Source organism: Musa acuminata, chromosome BXJ3-4 (assembly GCF_036884655.1).
Source record: "Musa acuminata AAA Group cultivar baxijiao chromosome BXJ3-4, Cavendish_Baxijiao_AAA, whole genome shotgun sequence".
Classification (NCBI taxonomy): domain Eukaryota; kingdom Viridiplantae; phylum Streptophyta; class Magnoliopsida; order Zingiberales; family Musaceae; genus Musa; species Musa acuminata.
Window position 1 is genome coordinate 46,466,644 of NC_088352.1, and position 17,725 is coordinate 46,484,368.

The following is a 17,725-nucleotide window of genomic DNA, read 5'->3' on the forward strand; positions in this document are numbered from 1 at the left end:
GTAGCCTACTCGAGAAAGCTCCCGTCTCACTACCAACGCCTCTATATAATGCTACCGATCTCGACGTTCAGAATCCACCCTAGCAGCTGAGTCTTCTTCCTCTTCTTCTTCCTCTATCGATGGCCATGGCTGCGGCGTCCTCCCTTGTTCTCGCTGGTCCTTCTTCGCTCCTTTCCGGCCAAGCTCTGAGGCCCACGCAACGCCATCCCTCGACGGTGGCGCTTCCGTCGCCGTCTTGCCGTCGCCGGCTTCGGATATCGGCTGAGGCGGCGCCGCAGGGCACTGGGGAAGGCACTGAGAAGGCCGACGCCATCAACGTCCGCTTCGAAAAGGATGGTAATAAGCAGCACGAAGCCAGCGCCATCGACCGGCAGCCTCGGCGGTGGGCCTTCGACGTCTCACCCCTCGGTAAGCGTCCGTACGATGGCCACTTCTTATACTGACGTTGCATGAGTGTTTGTGTCTCTTTAACGACTGTAGGTGATAGTATCAAGCATGAGTTCGCTTGACCTAATAATCTCTCACAGACATGAAGGGGCATTAAATGAACAATTTTTCCTTGGATTAGACGAGAGATGACATGAATTCAAGGAGAAACTTCTCCGCTTAAACCACTAAAAGAACAGCCAAAATTATGGTTTATGTCACGCGTTTCTCATGCATTGCAACACACTGTCAGCTCGTGATATGTTTGAACATGTGTTTTGGAGCGCCAATAGCTTTGGTAGATACGATGTCGCCCATGTGGACGATGAAGAGGATGCTGGAGACGATGGAACGGCTCTTCCAGGAATCCATGTCATTGCCGGGGAGCAGCGTGGTGGAGATGAGGCGTCCATTGGAGATAAAGGAGACCGATGACGAGATCAGGCTGAGGTTCGACATGCCGGGGCTGTCCAAGGACGACGTGAAGGTGTCGGTGGAGGGGGACATGCTGCTGATCAAGGGGGAGAACAAGGTCAAGGAGGAGGTCGCCGCCGGCGGGGAGGGCGCCGGGTGGAGCTCCGCTTCCTACCACATGCGCTTCATGCTCCCCGACAACTGCGACAAGCAGGCGGTGAAGGCGGAGCTCAGGAACGGGGTTCTGCTTGTGGTCGTCCCGAAGACGAAGACGGATCGCAAGGTCTTGAATGTTGAGATCCTGTGATGCCAGTAGCTCTTTCTTCTCGGATGTGTGTGTGCTTGTTTGGACTTCGCTTATGGTTGTTTATGTCTGCCATGTTTCAGGTTTTGTGTGTGTTTCTGCTCTGCAATAATCAAAATAACATTTTATATTAAGTTTATGACTGCCATTCTTTTCTATGTTTTCTTGTGATCCTCTAAAGCTGAACTGATGATAGCATCAAAATCTTTGCTATTGAAACAAATACAAATTTAAGTTGGAATAAGTCTTCATATTAATCAAACCTCTCATCTGCATATCCAAAACTAAGCTACATATAAATATGAAGGGGGAAAGGCCTCCCAATTACTACAGAAATAATACAATTCTATTTAGGAAGTTGAATCTCTAAACCTTAAACAACTCCCAGACAACCATGTCATAGGCCTTATCTAACAAAGATTCCATGTATCTATCTTGTGCTTCCTTGCGCATCTGAACATGATTCTCAACCTGCTTTCAAGAGAGAGGAAATTTTAGGCACATCACAGTAAGATGGATAAAGCAGTCAATTTTTGCATGGTTAAGATGAGGATTCTGCAATTGCTATGCTAGGAATGTTCATGTAGTATTATTATCTCTCAACAAAAGCAAGAAATGCAGATAAATATTTACCTGCATCTTTTTCAGGGCTCTTCTGCTAGTTCCTGTCTGACTTGATTCCGCTGAACAGATTTCCTTTCCCCTACACATTTATTACCTGAAGTAAGACGAAGTATTTAATGTTCATTCTTATGTTCATGAAACAAGCAGAACTACTCTATCATCTTACTTGGTGGCATGAGTGGGGAAAATAATGGGGAACAGGGTTCCATTTTTCATGAATTCATGTTGTTGTCCAAAGCTGCTCCATGTAAAAGATTAGGGTTTGAAGGTTCCTTGTAATGAAATCATTTGTTTCTTAAGCAGACCAAATAATCTACTGAATGAAGAAACAGTTCAAGCAAATTCTACCATACTCTGCTTTCTTCCTTCCTTCATCCTTGTGCTGATAATAAGCAGTTCTATACTTCTGATATTGCAAATATAAGCATGCTTCAGAATTAATGACTGCAATAGCTTATATGATACATTTACTTATTATTTGAGCAATGATGCACAAGGACCAAATTAAGGATCACATAAATACCTGTAGGTGACTTTTTATATGGTTAAGAGTAAGGCCACAAACTCCCATCCTTTCCATTGCCTGTATGATGGCTGTGGGCTTTGCATCTGCAGTTTCATCACAATTCCCAAGTTTAACTTTGATGGATGTCTTTGAAGAATGACAAAGATGTGTATAGAACCCAAATTGTTATGTTTATACAATATCCTGTCCTCCACATATTCTTGCTATTGAACTTTAGCTGTGATTGGAAAAAGGTTGAGCTTATATGTTGTCCTGTTTGATCATAAATCTGCACTGTGTCATCATCCTCAGAGTTGAGCTTATGCAACTCTTACTGATAAGACTCTTTGGTCTTGATCTAGAAAAATTTTGATGTCCAATACAAGAATGAACTTTAGATCCATTCTATTTCAAGCAACTCCCTCTTTAGAGGCATAACCATTATAGGTCATATACAACAGAGATTGATGAACTTTGGAAGGCAGAAATCAAACCAGTGGCCCCTCCAAGCTCCAGAACAGCAGCAACAAACTTGAAATGGAGCTCAGGAGTCCATCGAAGGCGAGCTTTTCGATTTGCTTTGCCACTGGATGATGAATCTGTGGGAACAATTGGGTTTTGGATCTGTCCATTAGGCATGAGAACATCATTGCTTTGTAATTTCTTGCAGGACATGCTGCTGCTGGAAGCAAACTACTGAAAGATTAGCCATTTCTTGCAGGACATGCTGCTGCTGGAAACAAACTACTGAAAGATTCAAGTTGGCATTCTCTATCTCAAAAGAAACAGAATTTAGAAGGAAAATCCAAACTGAACATGCTCAAGCCTGAGTAGGAGCAATCAAAACCAGAACATTGATAACAAGGAAAAAAAATTGATTACTCCAAGAGGAACATGAAGTGTGAGTTCATCACAAATGTTTCTGCCCATGAATGAGGGTAATTAACAAGAGAGAAAAATTAGATTATGATGATGATGATTGCCATGAATTCATTGAAGCAACAACAAGAAAAAGTCCCACAAAAAGAACCTAGGATGAGGAAAAAGATGTTTCATACTTGCAAAATATGTGGATAAACCAAGTAGATTTTCCTAAGAGCACTTGCTAAGAATGCACCATTTGCAAATTCTTTTTATAGCGAGTTTCAGTCATCATATTGTTATTTTCTTAAGATTTTGAGGTGTTGTGATTTAAATTGTGGATAGGTGATCATTAAATTCCCCAGCTAGTAAATCTTGGAAACTAGATTCACTGAGCTGGAAAGTTCATATTTTGACAGAAAGGTTTCCTGCATATGTATCAGAAGATTTGCTGCCTTAAAGGCATCATCTTGAAGATATGGTGTGGTTGACAAGGCAGACAGACAAATGTTAATTTACTAAGGAAGAAAGCTTGATCTGTGAGATCAATTTTATCCTTTTTTTTCTATTTTCTTCTTGATCTTGGTTGAGTTGCTCAAGAAATTCTATACTTCAATGTTTATGTGGCATCATAATCCTTTTAACAATCTTATTTATGTTAATTACACTAATAATTAGCACAAGACAAAAACAATAAACTGACTAGAGAGAGAAAGAGAGAGTGCGATTTCTACTGTGAAGAGAAATCGGTATACACGACTAATACGCTCCTCACTCTGTGCTTGCCATCAGACCATGCGATGGAAGCAGAGGCGACGGAGTTCATCTTCAGCGGCCCTCCGGAGACAGTCACCACGAACCCCTTCTTCTCATGCATCTTCAAGATTGAGACTTACTTGGTGTCACGTATGTTCCAAATCATCGCATTGCCTGCAAGTTATTGCAAGAATGGATCGTAAAGAGGGTCTATGGAAGGTCCAAGTAGGATGGATAGATAACAGGAGGATTACGTTGGTGGAAAGCTTCAATTTCCCAAGAACATAAAGGGGTATGACCTCTTCTCGGTGGGGAAGGTGTTGATAGAAGCTCCCTTACGGAAGAAGTCAGAACATGGTCACGTCGTCGAAATAAGATGAATTTGAGGAAGACATGGATGTATGGCTTTTACCTCGATGGGGCTCTGTTCTGATCCTATGACCGGTTTGTCTATGATGCGTCTGTCAATGGTGCTTGCCGCTGAAACCAGCATCCACGGAGCGACGTTGGCCACGGTCGGGGCCGTCGTTTCCGCCTGCGGCCGACGTAAGCACCCCCTTCTTCATCGCGTGGAACGCACCGATCGCCATCGCGTCCTCGAAGTAATCCTGCACCCAGGCGTAGCCGAGTGACAGGGAGATTATGTCCACCCCGTCGGCAATGGCGTCGTCGAAGGCGGCCAAGATGTCCTGCGTCGCGCAGCCCTTGTACACGGCTCCTCTCGCGGTGCCACCCGCGAGGCGTTACGAACGCTTCGACCGGCGACGGTGGAGGAAGTATAGGATCCATGGCCGTCGAAGTCGCGTGGAGAGGCTTCGTGCGAGGCATCCTTGTAGCTGTTGTAGAATCGAGCCCCATTGATTTTGCTGACACAGCACAATCGGATTAAGCACGCAGAGCGAGAAGAGATGCGTACTTGTTGCATTTGAGATTCACACAGGCACCCTTCCATTTACGTGGAGGAGGTCCAATCCCTTCGTCATGGAAAGAGTCGGATTCCGGCCAGATTCCATTATCAATCATGCCGACGACGACGTCGCTCTCCAGAGGAGGATTCCGGTTCACGGTTCGAGAGAAGCGCAGGAAATCCCATGATCTCGTTGTGCGAGGTCTTAGCGTTCTGCCGGGGAACACTGACACCACACCCTCCATTGCAACAAATTCGACGCAGTAATAGAGCGTGATCTCAGTAGCTATGGAAACAGATACTAATCTCAACTTTCCTCAGGCGTACCAGCAAGCTTTTTCTTCTCTTTGGCAGTGAGTCTCGCTGCAAGTCCACTAAAGCTCTTCGTGTAGCTATAGATCAAAGACTCTCTGGGTGAACTGCACCACGAAACATAGTGTTGTTCTTCATGTGCTTGACATGTCAAGAGATTTCATCTTCCGCGAGAGAGAATTACCAGCCCTCGAGTACTCGACCAAGTAGATTAAGATGGAGAGCCTCGGTCGAGAACATTGACGAGGTGTGATCTCCCATATATCCAACATAAATCTGCATGCAAATGGAACAGTACATTCCAAATCCTCCACCTAAATATCGATGTAATCTGACATGACTAGGGTTACCTTTCTATCTTCATCAGCAGCAGTAGACGATGTGAGAAGGATGACAGATAGGAGGATGGTGAAGGCAAGGTGTGTGCGTGATGGAGAACTCATGGAAGCCATTCCAAGGATTCCTATAGTGGATTCTCTTACTGTGTACATCCTTATATATATATGTTGAGACTTTTCTATGCACATTATTGACTTTATCAGCATCATCAATAAAAAATATATATGTTATATTTTTATATGCTTAAATATGTTTGAATAGAAATATAAAAAAATACTTACTGCAAAAAAATGACTTGAGAATCCACCTTTTTTTTTTGGGTACTAACTACATGATATGATGATTACATGTAGGAAATTTCCCTTCATGATTCAGTGGCTAATGTTGAAGACATACATGTAGTTGGTGGTGGATGGCATATTAATGCATAATTAATGCAATAGTTAGATCAAGTCGAGCACCAATTTAAATAATAGAATGTGAATCTTATCCCAACCCAATCAACAGTTAGGATGGATTGAGACCCAAGTAATTATTTGACAATACATAGAGCAATAGAGGGATATTTATTGTTCATTTATAAGGATGATTTTAATAAATTTGGCTTAAGCTTAATGAAATGTCATCTTGACATTAAAATTGAGCTACAAGATATAATTTCATTTCTTCCATTTTCATTCATACCACTAATTATAATCTACTCATCTTATCTAATTAGAGCCTCAATGAAGTTTTACTGAACATGCCAATATTATCTTAAATAGTTTGTGCTCGTTCTATACTTTGTGGCTAATGAACACTGTCTTATTTGGGATCCCATGAAAGGATACTTCATACTTGACAAAAAAACTCCTATTTCGAATTTGTCAAAGGAAAGTAATTTTTTTATATTTCTTTTACATTCTCTAATTCACTTTTTTTTTTAAATGGATATTAGTTGGTGATAGTTCACAAAACTAAAAAACTTGCATATATGTTGTTGCATTAAAAATATAGTTAATTTTTAGCATAATTAATATTATAACTCCAATGATATATATATATATATATATATATATATATATATATATATAGAATTTAATGATACATAAAAAGAAGTCAAAGCTTTATAAATCAATATGAATAAGAGAATTATTATTGATCAATCATCATTCAACATTTGGTTATAAATATAACAATCAAATTGGATAAGATTGACCTCTTTGATTGCTCACATAAGTATAAATCTAAATAAAATATTTATAGATTGTCTTTTTGTGTGTAAATAGATAAGAGGTCAAATGAAAATAATTTTATATTATTTTTTCGTCCTTACATAATATTTTCTTCCCTCCTACCTAATATAAAATATCATTTATAACATAATAAATGAGATCAATAAAACCTCATTTATAACATAATAAATGAGGACAATAAAATCATTTAAAAAATTATTTTACTAACTTAATTATCGAATGGATCGAGTCAATAAAACCTTCATTGACCTCATTCTTCGTGTAGGTCCTTCAAAAATTTCAGAAACATCTTGACGATACCTCATTCATTAAGATAATTAATACGTCATCAACTTTCTCCACGAGAAATAAGAGAAAACAAAAGGAACACTATTTCATATCATATAAGTTTAGTTTAGATGCATTCTGATCATTTATGCAATTTTTTTTTGGAATAAAGTTATAAGCTAATTAAATTTGATTTTACCAAACAAACAATAGCTTATAAAGGAGATTATGAAATCATGCATGCAAGTTGTACCCATCCTTTTCCTCGCAGTATGTTGCGCCCCTCTTGTCGCTCTATCCTTTACTGTATCAACGTGCCCCCTTCTCTCTCCATAGATCTCTATCTATCTATATATCTCACACAGACACAATATAATCTTTCTCACACATAGAGAGTGACGCACACAGTCTTTCTCTCTCTCTCTCTCTAATACACACAGTCAATTAATTTGACAGACCAATTAATTAATCCAGAAAGCAGGTCTTAATCCACAGCCAAAATGGCCCATGCATTCCACCACCCTCTCCTTAACTCCATCTGTCTGAAGCATGCACTTACCAACCTTGGTTAACCTCTCTTAATTGCCACTCCAACTCTCTCACTCCTTTATACTCCCACCCCACCTCTTCTCCTCCTCATCTCCAGTCCCACTCCATGGCAACTTTCTCCTTCTCCTCCAGATTGCCTTTCCTTCTTGTACTGCTACTCTGCTGCGCCAGCTTCGGCAGCTCGGACTTCGCCCAGGACAAGGCGAATTGCCAGGACACGCTCGTCAGCCTCGCCACCTGCCTCACCTACGTCGAGGGCCAAGCAAAGGCGCCAACTCCGGACTGCTGCGACGGCCTCAGCAAGATCCTCTCCAAGAACCGGACGTGTCTCTGCGTCCTCATCAAGGACCGCAACGAGCCCGGCCTCGGGATCACGTTCAACGCCACCCTCGCCATGAATCTGCCCACCGTATGCCATGCATCTTCCAACATCTCCGAGTGCCCCGGTAAGTGCAGTACACGTACAGTTCATGGCTGATGCGTTCCTCTTCGTTCTTCTTAATCCTTCTCTTCCGCTTCTAACTCTGATCATGGTGCAGAGCTTCTTCACCTACCGCCACACTCGAAGGAAGCTCAGATCTTCGAGCAGTTTGGGAAGGCAAACCAAGGAAATGCAAGCAGCGGCCATGGTATACTATTATGCTGTTTCCTTAAAGCCATCTCCCCCTTCTTCTACTACCTACGTAGAGTTCATTAGCTGACAAAAACACACCCAAAGTAATCTACCCAGAATAAACCCTCATGATTAGAGAGCCACTTGCTTCACTGTCTCCAATCACAAGGCTGATATGTGATGGGTATAATCAAGCGAGTATTAGTTGATGAATGGTCTGACAAAACCAGTAGGCTAATGAAGATTTAGAAGATGGGATTGGCTATTAGGTTGTGAAGAGCAAATAAATGAGCACATTAGAACTCACCATCATATAATAGATTAGAGCAAGTGGATGACTCTGTGTACTTTTTTCTCTATCAATTCATTAATTGTATGTTGGCATGCAATTGATTGACATTATAGTAAAGTTTCAACAACTTCATGTGGTAGAATCAGTGCTCATTAAATTAATTTCATTATTTGAGTGTTCTTGTGCAAGTTATTAAACTACTTTGTATAAAAAATATGATAACTTGAGGTTGGAATTAATGAAAATTTGATTAAAAAATGTCTTTGACACAGTAACTAAAAGACATGTCTATATTTCAACATGAAAAAGACTGAGTTTTAGTGGCAAATATAAATAAAAGGAAGTTTATCTCTTGTATGTTATGTATTTAGCATAAGAAATGGAATAGTGCCAAATCAGTATTTAATATCCTTTCTAATTTTCTTGAACCAATCACTGTCTTGTTGATAATAATATATATTATCTGACATTAATTGGTGACAAAAGTAGGTTGCATAGCTTGGGTCCACAATGGAATTAATATGAATCCATCCCATTTGCAAGGATCAACATCCATCAACTTATGTACATACATATGAACAATATAACAGTTCTTGAGATAGGTCTAGCCATACATGATTAATGATGCAAAGCAAAATAAAAGAAGAGGAATGAGAACCTCAAACAATCTTGTCATGTATCTTGCCATGACATATAGGGTCATTATTCTTTCATCCTCATCTATCTCCTCACTTTGCCAGAAGCTTGTGCTCTGTATGGTCTGATATGTTTTTGCTTGCATGCTCTCGTCTCTCCTCATCTTGGAAAGAGTAGTGATACGCATGTGCTGCTTCCATGCAGCACCAGATGGCTCACTGGCGACGCCGGCCACATCCTCCTCCACCACCAGCAGTGGCCATAGAATTAATGGTGGAAGATGCAGTAGGTATGTTGAGGGCACAAAGTGGTTGGGGTTGGTGGTGGGTGGCGTTTGGGTGACCCCTCTCCTCCTCGTTGCCACCCTGGTCTAGGGCATTAAATGAAGGCATGGTGGTGACGAGTCTGTCTGCCACCGATACCTAAGAGGGACTGCAAATTTCTTCTTCCATTCTATTCTCATTGGATTGTCAAGATCTATCAATCTTTAGTTTCCTTTAGCTCATAATCTGTGTTCTAAGTTGCTGGCATGAGTTTAGTTTGTTTGAACAAACAATGTTAAGCATTGATGTTGTAGACCGAGGTGTGTCCAAGATAAATATGTGGATTAATTTTTGCTTTTTCCTTTTTTTTTTTTTTCTGATAGAAAGCACCCTACTTAAGCTATTGACACTACTAATCTTTTTTTGATGTAGTTATCATCAACAGTGAAATGATTATGATATTTAAGTTTGATACTGGCCAAAGAATAAATGTTATAAATGAGGATTTTTTTTTTAATGTTTCCAAGCTACCCTAAATCATATGAAAAATATTGACTTGAGTATCAATGAGATTTTATTATACGGTATCATGAAAGTCTTGAATTAATTGTTCGAATGAAAATTGGATTTTGTGAAACCTTTATGGGAAACTAAAAAGATTTACTTCCAAGTGTTCATGAGATCAAACTTCTTCCTTATTTTAAATCTGATACAGTTTGAAAAAAAATAGGATAAAATGAACTTTGACATATCGAATAAAAGAAATAAAGAGGAACAAATTGAGAAAAGATTCACTGAAATTATAGCGCTGGTTTAATTAGTTACCTTTAGTATTTCGATCATTACACTTTAAAAAATTATATTGACATTCTTATAGTTACAAATGGAAAACATCTACGTCTATTTACCTTGATGACATTAATTTTACTAATAAAAACAAAAAAAATAAAAAATATAATTTTAATATTCTAATTGGTGATGGTAAATGCCATCAGTGGTGACAGATGTAGAGTGATGACGATAGAGAGCTCTACTGCTCTATTATAAAGCAGTATTTATGACGTTTACGGTACAGAGTCATCATTTAATAATCATCAAAACTATACAATTATCTCCGCTCTCCAAAACCTTCAATAATACTCTTTTGCTTTACTCTTCACTTAGTTGTCATTGTTCGCTAAAGTTCTCATGATCGCCTTCAGGTATAATATTTGAGTATATTGAGTGGGTTGATATTCATACAATTATAAATATATAATTATATCAGTAACAATTTAATTTCAGTTCTTAATGGTAATATTACAAGTTAGAATAAATATGTAAATTAACTCGAAATTGTATGAGTAGAATATTGAGTGGATTCCGACTTTGAAGTTTATCAACACGGCACTCCCTCACCGGCTGTTGCGACATCAAATCAAAGGAACGTATGAGCAATGCGGTCAACAAAAGTGTGCCAAGAACATCGAAAGAGATGAGAGACGCACATTAACGAAGACACAGTCCGTGTTCAATGTATCGCGTGTGTCGTCCTCCCACGCAAATACGCTACATTTCATAGACTCCTAGCGTGATGCAACAACGCCCACCGAAACATATGACATGATAGCGTGTGGATCACCGTCACGGAACCCAGTTTCCACCTGGCTCACAATTGCAGGAAATCGTCGGGGCCCGCAAGGCCCCATTAATTCGCCTATCAGAGGAAGGGTAGGTTGGTGAGTAAAAGAGTGAACGAATGTTTTCCAATCTGCATCCTCGAACCTAACGTTCTACCTAGTTTGTGAATGGAGTAATGCGTTGGGGCCCACGAGCTCGAGAACGGTAGGTTAATGTGTGTCGCCTCCCCCGCATATGGCCCGTCTCTCCAGCCGTTGTTGAGCTAATCGAGTTTAATGTGTATGTAAAGTAACTATATCTCGTCATGATGGCGTTGCCAATGGGAGTTAGAACTCCCGGTTTCGCTTCGTCCGCCCGCTATTCTCCTTCCGCGATCTCGGAGACGCGTCGCAGGCCCCAACATTTCGATTCTAAGAGAGGAGCGAGGAAGAGGCAGTCAGTGGGACAGGGATGGGGTCGTGCGTCTCGAGGCCGGGTGGTTGCGTGGGAGGGCGGCGGAGATCGCCGGGAGGGACGCGGCGGCGGCGGAGGACGACGATCAGGCGGCGGGCGTCGACGCGGAGGACGATGGAGAGGATCGACGAAGCCGATCCCGTGATTCAAGGTGCCGACTTGACTCCTTTTCTTTGTGTTTTGGTGTATCATGCGGTTGCCTTCGGCAAAAAAGACCAGTAATCCCTTATGTGGTTTAAGCTGGTTTTGTTTGCAAAGATGGGATTTTGGCCCCCTTGTTTTGAGGGTTTTATTGATAATTTTTTAGGCCCCGAAGTAGATCGTGCTAGAGTAAAAGAAACCATTTAATTTCAGTTCTTAATGGTAATAAAGTTTTAATAGAAATAATATTTTGATCCAAGTTGAGATGTTGGAGCGAGGAAGATTATCTTTTAGATTGATGGATGGAAGTTGTGATTGTCTCTGCTGCAATCATACACAGTTTGATAGGTTGATGTCAATGATCGTGACTCAGATCCTGCGTTTTGAAATACATACCTCGGCGTGATATATTATCTTCAACCTTATTCGTGGACTTACTTCATACTGTTCTAATCTTTTTTGAGATATTGTTTGTAAGGGTTGTCATTATTCAGGTGAGCAATCTTTTTGGTGAGTCTAACTTTGGTCATTGCTTAAATTGAAGCTATGGCATCAGCCGGGAGCATCGAGGAAGCATGGTTTGACACTTTCTCTGTGGTAGAATCAGATGAAGAGGATTTCCAGAGCGTTCAGGATGGTATGTTGCACATTTGAATTTCGGAATGATTTTTTTAATGAAATCGGATGACAATTGATGTTATCTGCTATTTTCTTTAAGCGTATTCAAATTTTCATGCCCTGCCTTTGCCTTCTAAAGGCAATCTTGCAGTCATAACGAGCCCTTCGTCTTCTAAAGATGACAATCTTGGAGTCGTCAACCCAAATGCTTCATCCATCTCTTCTTTTGACCAAAAGCAGAATGGACGAAAATTATGGGATCAGGCTTCGGTGAACTTGGAGAATACTGTGATAGCCTCTGTGAGTCATGAGGATGTGTCAGTCACTTCTGCGGACGAAAATGCTGGTCAGGGTGATGACGGGATATTGGACAGTTGTGGTATTCTGCAAAACAATTGTTTGCCTTTCCTTGTCGTCACAACATCCACAGTTGAAAAGCGAAAAGCCCTAAGCTCCAGTCCACCAAACTCGGCCAAAAAGGCTTCTTTGAAGCTTTCTTTCAAGCGGAAGTCAGGGGAAGCACATGCTACATCAACATTATGTCAGTATAATTACCCTCACTTTTTCATTTGGATGCTAGTTTCTCCATAATATAGTACCAACCTTCTCCAACTTTCAAGTTTATATTATACTGGTTTCTGCATGGAACAATTGGAGCCTGTCTTTGAGGGAGATATATGAGAGCAAGATCTTCAACAATTAAAATTGTCAAAATTCCTATGTTTATTCCGAAAATATAAAAAAATCATCGTTAAATAATTGTTGAACCCCACTCTTGACTTGCCTTCATAATTCTCCTGAAGTGTCCCTTATCCAATCCATGCTACTGTTTGTAGGCCTTCCTTGCACTATTGCTCCCTTTAAAGTTTTGTTTCAGATATCACTTGTTCTAGATCTTGTCTATTGGATTGTATTATATCTAAACCTTACTGTTGAGGGGGTTCCTTGTGGCTTTCTTGGAAGTTAAAGTTTCTTAGTTCGTGTTATCTTGTTAGTAATTTGACCATCGAGTCAGTTATTTTCCATCTTTTCTGATGTATACTAAGTGAATTTCAGATATACTAGTTGAACTATGTGGGTTGGAGAATTCCTCACTAAAATCATTACTTTTTTTTAAATTTTCTTAACAACTTGAGGAGAGTGCCCAACTCATGAGATTACAAATCTTTTGTGGGCTTCTCATTGTATCATGTAATTTTCTGACTTGCTATCTTTTGTTTGCATTAAGTTTCTGCAAAGGCCTTCCTTGAAAAGCCACTAGCAGGATCTCAGGTCCCGTTCTGCTTGCTAGAGAAGAAAATGCTTGATAGCTGGTCACACATTGAGCCCAGTATATTCAGAGTTCGGGGTGGGCATTACTTTAGGTAGGTGTTGTTGATTTTTCATTTTGACATCTATAGAATTCAACATGCATGCTATAACTCAATGTTGGACAAACTATACATGTGACTGAATTCTTACATTAGTTTGCATCTGCTGCCAGGGATAAGAAGAAAGATTTTGCTCCAAATTATCCAGCATATTGTCCATTTGGTGTTGATGTCTACCTATGCCAGCAGAAAATTAATCACATCACTCGATTTGTGGAACTTCCTGTTTTAAATCCATCAAGCAAGTTCCCACCTATTCTTGTAGTTAACATTCAGGTATATACCAAAGCCACTTTTACTGGAAGTACAAAAACCACATTAATTTTACTATCAAGATGTTTGTTTGTTGTCATGTTTGAAAACAGGACATTGCTAAGTTGTTTTTTTTTCCAATTTATACTAGTTAATGGCTCAAATGAAACACAGCCAGGAGTATGGTTTCTCTGACTGTGGAAATGATCAAAGTAACTTGGAGTAACCTAAGATATTAGAGCATATTTTAACTGCTTTATAAGACATGTTATTTTTACCTTTCATATGAGCACAGGTATAGTTTTTAAGCTCTTCTGTCCAGGCATAACATGTTGCAGCTACAATATACAAGCTATAATAAAATAGTTTGTTATTGACACGAACTCTCTTTGTGCATGTGTGAGACATCATTGCTTCTGTTCCAGTTTTCTGCACATGTAAATTGATCTTTAAAGTTTAATCAACTTGACAATGGTGGATGCAGAATGTATCTTCTCAATGTCAATTTTGAAGCACAATGCAAGGAAAATATTACAAGGACCAAAGTATTGACTGAGCCTGTTAGGGTAGCAACATTCTCCTTGTTATTCAAAAGAACCATAAAATTTTGCAACCAGCTTAGGCAGAATTTTCTAGTCCTTATTCTCATTAAATCATGCTTCCTACTTCTAGTTAGTGCTTGACTACATCATTTCATTTATCCAAGTCTCCAGAAGAAATAGGCATGCCAACAGCGTGTTTGGAATGCATAGAAAATATTAAGTATGTGAAGATTTATATAAAAGAAGAAATTTACTGGTTATAATGTTGAAGAAAATCAGTGAGTTGTCCAGCACTTATTTAGGTTCTTGTGGGGCCAGGAATTTGAAATAAACCATATACATTGAAGAAAAGCAGTGAGTTGTCCAGCACCTATTTAGGTACTTATGGGGCCAGGAAAAAGGATAGTGACATGTTAATGCGACAGGTAGGATTAGCAATTCAGCTGATCTGGTTGACCGTCGATCCTGATTTATTTTACTAACTCTAAGGAGGTGCCTCAAAGTTGAAGTTTCCAAATCATTTTCTAAATTTGCTCAGCCAGGTTTAGATATTCTGCCATATGGTTCATTGTGGTTTCTACAAGATGATCATCTTAGTTCAGCCTGAACATATCAACTTTCTGCACATGTTACCCAGAATGATACACACAAAAGAAAAGGAGTGTCAATGGCTTCCATCAATGCAGGATCTGGGTAGTGTCAGTGTACACAGCCTTATCTCTCTATATTCTATTTTCATGACTTGCACCATGGTCTCCCTGGTTGCAACTGTTGTACCAAGGCTGAAATGCAAAATGAGAAAAAAATTACTTGACATCTTGCATCTTAAAGAACCGTACTATTTCCTTATTACTTTATATCATTTCTACAAGTTTTTATGGTAGTCACCTGATCTTCCAGATTTGTCATGTCTGTGACAGGTTCCACTCTATCCTGCTACTATTTTTCAGAGTGAAAATGATGGTGAAGGATTGTGCTTCGTCTTATATTTTAGGCTGTCTGAAGGCTACACGAAGGAACTTCCATCTCATTTCTTGGAGAATATTAGAGTATGATCAATTTCGCTCAGCACATTGGTTTTTAATCCATATATTTACTAGCACTTGTGCTATGGTTGTGTAAATTGCATCTGTATATGTATATATAATACTTATTATTGGAACTCAATCAACCATTCATTCGTTCACCCAACCCATCCTTGTATGGTTGTATACTTTTGCTTGGTTGGTTAATACATTTTTATTTGTATTTTTTCAAAGCTGTGCTTATGCTGTCAGAGGAAATATAATAATGCCATTTTTTTCCTTTATGCCTAATCATCCAAGCGATTTCTTTACAGTATTTAAATGCTTTTATATTTCTTTCTTGACAGAGGCTAATTGATGATGAGGTAGAAAGGGTCAGAGGTTTTCCTATGGATACACTGGTTCCCTTTCGAGAAAGGTTAAAAATACTTGGTCATGTTGCAAATATGGAGGATCTTCCTTTAAGCAGTGCTGAGAGGAAGCTTATGCATGCATACAATGAGAAGCCAGTTCTCTCTCGTCCTCAGCATGATTTCTACCTGGTAAATTGATCCCCGTTTGAAAATTAAATAGAATCATATTATTTTAAGATCCACCTCATTCTTAGTGATCTTAGTTGTCAATACTATATGCTTTTTAAGAAGAGGTCAGGCATGGTACAGTAGTGAAGTCTATCCATTGCTATTTTAGCTTTAGAGGTTTAAGTTGCAAGAATGCTTTCTCGGTATGCAGTAAAAATGGTTCTCCACTTCTTATATTTCTGATTAGATGTTGAAGATACAATATTAGTAAAATATTAGATTATTAAGCTGAGTTACCCTATGTGATTTCTAACTTTTGTCATTGATGCATAATCTAGATTCAAGTTCACCATCTTTATTGTTCTGCCAATGTAAATTGGATATTAAATGATATGACAAGTACCAAAACACCAGAAATTTACAAAACACACTTGCTCCAATTTACTAAAGTGCGGTTAAGTTTGCTTTATTCGAGACCTTGCTTCTTTATCAAGACTTTTTCTACCTGAAGCTTGATAACAACTGCTTGCGACAGGGAGACCAAATTTTACTATACGAATACTTGATATCATGGTTCTAATGTTGCTGTTGTGATGCATCATTTGCAGGGTAAAAATTACTTTGAGATTGATCTGGACATGCATAGATTTAGTTACATATCCAGAAAAGGATTTGAAACATTTCTTGACAGGCTGAAGCTGTGTGTATTGGATTTTGGCCTAACGATACAGGTAACTCTTGCATGTTTAGCCCTAACTTGTGAGATCTGCATGTGTACTTCTATAAAAAACAAACAATAGACTACTACCTTTAAAATGTCAGAGGTTTCTGCATGTTAACATTAATTGAAGCACTAAGGGAAGCAATTTCTTTTTTGTGCAGGGAAACAAACCTGAAGAACTACCAGAACATATATTATGCTGTGTGCGGTTAAATGGGATTGACTATTCCAATTACCTTCAACTTTCAGTTCATTGACATTGACGACAAAGAGATTGATCGTCTTTATATTAACATTTTCAAATTTGTATGCTTCAATGCAACTGAAGCAGCCATGGACAACACGAAGAATGACTTGCGGAAGTAGTCATGGATAGACATGAAGAAGACTTTTGCAAGTTCTTAGAAAGTCTCCTCTTTGACAATGGATAACTGCCAGGAGGGTTTCTTCCTGTGGCAAAATAAAGTTCAATCTGCTAGTAGATAGTCAGGAAAGTTGCTTCTGGAATTTTTTAATCAACCGAAGCAATTGATAACCATTAGCCTTCCATAAGCTGCACATGAAAGAGTTGCAACTTCAAAGGCATGGATCGTTTTCCTTGGATTACAAATTCTGTTCAAAGTGTCACCCAAAGATGCCACTGTTGTAGCTTCCCTGAAGAACGACAAAAAACAATATTCAATTTCGTTGATCCATGAAAAATATGGTAATCTTTTCTGCTATTGTTCTGCTCCACCTCCAAAATCTTGATCTAGATCTCTCAGATTTTGCATTTCCTGCTTCAAGATCAGCTTAAGTGCAAAAAGAACTCCCATTCAGTCGAGTCTTCAAGGGGTTTGCAATGAGGTTGAAGACTCAAGAATGAGCACAATAGAGGCAAGAGTTATTTGGATTTTCTCCAATTTGGTTGCCTTGTTTGTTGATAGCAGAGATTGAAGGTGAGGAAGTATAACAAATGCTTGTATTTCTTCAGCCTATTAGATTGTGATATGTAATCTAGCAAGAGAGAACATAGAGCAAACAAAAAGAACAAAGGTGAGAATACAATTATGCTCTTTTATGTAAACTTTTATTGTTCACTTGATTGTAGGTTATATAATAAGCTCTTATATATATATATATATATATATGTATGTATGTATGTAGAAGCTATATATGT

The 17,725-nt window shown here is 39.1% G+C and overlaps 3 protein-coding genes across 5 annotated transcripts; all 3 read left to right on the plus strand.

Annotated features, from left to right (window-relative positions):
• The first annotated feature begins 60 nt into the window (after positions 1-60).
• LOC135634835 (small heat shock protein, chloroplastic-like) lies at positions 61-1,278 on the plus strand. Its single transcript, XM_065145484.1, has 2 exons — positions 61-408; positions 720-1,278. Exons 1-2 carry the CDS (start codon positions 120-122, stop codon positions 1,145-1,147), a joined length of 717 nt encoding a protein of 238 aa, XP_065001556.1. The 5' UTR covers positions 61-119; the 3' UTR covers positions 1,148-1,278.
• Positions 1,279-7,556: 6,278 nt separating this feature from the next.
• On the plus strand, positions 7,557-9,664 carry LOC103982481 (non-specific lipid transfer protein GPI-anchored 14-like). 2 transcript variants are annotated; one of them, XM_065147075.1, is made up of 3 exons: positions 7,557-7,945; positions 8,039-8,128; positions 9,218-9,664. In XM_065147075.1, exons 1-3 carry the CDS (start codon positions 7,606-7,608, stop codon positions 9,412-9,414), a joined length of 627 nt encoding a protein of 208 aa, XP_065003147.1. In that variant the 5' UTR covers positions 7,557-7,605; the 3' UTR covers positions 9,415-9,664. The 2 variants fall into 2 exon arrangements, with proteins under 2 accessions (XP_065003147.1, XP_009397688.1); XM_009399413.3 differs by having other exon boundaries at positions 7,559-7,945; positions 9,245-9,664.
• A 1,555-nt stretch (positions 9,665-11,219) lies between these two features.
• On the plus strand, positions 11,220-17,645 carry LOC103982479 (uncharacterized). Of its 2 annotated transcripts, none has more exons than XM_065147586.1 (9): positions 11,220-11,527; positions 12,074-12,154; positions 12,275-12,676; positions 13,364-13,499; positions 13,619-13,781; positions 15,220-15,348; positions 15,672-15,866; positions 16,454-16,576; positions 16,728-17,645. In XM_065147586.1, exons 1-9 carry the CDS (start codon positions 11,374-11,376, stop codon positions 16,821-16,823), a joined length of 1,479 nt encoding a protein of 492 aa, XP_065003658.1. In that variant the 5' UTR covers positions 11,220-11,373; the 3' UTR covers positions 16,824-17,645. The 2 variants fall into 2 exon arrangements, with proteins under 2 accessions (XP_065003658.1, XP_009397686.2); XM_009399411.3 differs by having other exon boundaries at positions 11,223-11,527; positions 12,062-12,154.
• The last annotated feature ends 80 nt before the right edge of the window (positions 17,646-17,725 follow it).

What these genes read in the sequence shown, in the direction of transcription:
- LOC103982481 (XM_065147075.1), top strand. Translation starts at nt 7,606, where the DNA reads ATGGCAACTTTCTCCTTCTCCTCCAGATTGCCTTTCCTTCTTGTACTG. An exon ending in CAACATCTCCGAGTGCCCCG is followed by an intron (nt 7,946 to 8,038) that starts GTAAGTGCAGTA and finishes ATCATGGTGCAG; the next exon opens with AGCTTCTTCACCTACCGCCA. An exon ending in AAATGCAAGCAGCGGCCATG is followed by an intron (nt 8,129 to 9,217) that starts GTATACTATTAT and finishes TGGAAAGAGTAG; the next exon opens with TGATACGCATGTGCTGCTTC.
- LOC103982479 (XM_009399411.3), top strand. Translation starts at nt 11,374, where the DNA reads ATGGGGTCGTGCGTCTCGAGGCCGGGTGGTTGCGTGGGAGGGCGGCGG. An exon ending in ATTTCTTGGAGAATATTAGA is followed by an intron (nt 15,349 to 15,671) that starts GTATGATCAATT and finishes CTTTCTTGACAG; the next exon opens with AGGCTAATTGATGATGAGGT. An exon ending in CTCAGCATGATTTCTACCTG is followed by an intron (nt 15,867 to 16,453) that starts GTAAATTGATCC and finishes CATCATTTGCAG; the next exon opens with GGTAAAAATTACTTTGAGAT.
- LOC135634835 (XM_065145484.1), top strand. Translation starts at nt 120, where the DNA reads ATGGCCATGGCTGCGGCGTCCTCCCTTGTTCTCGCTGGTCCTTCTTCG. An exon ending in CTTCGACGTCTCACCCCTCG is followed by an intron (nt 409 to 719) that starts GTAAGCGTCCGT and finishes GAGCGCCAATAG; the next exon opens with CTTTGGTAGATACGATGTCG.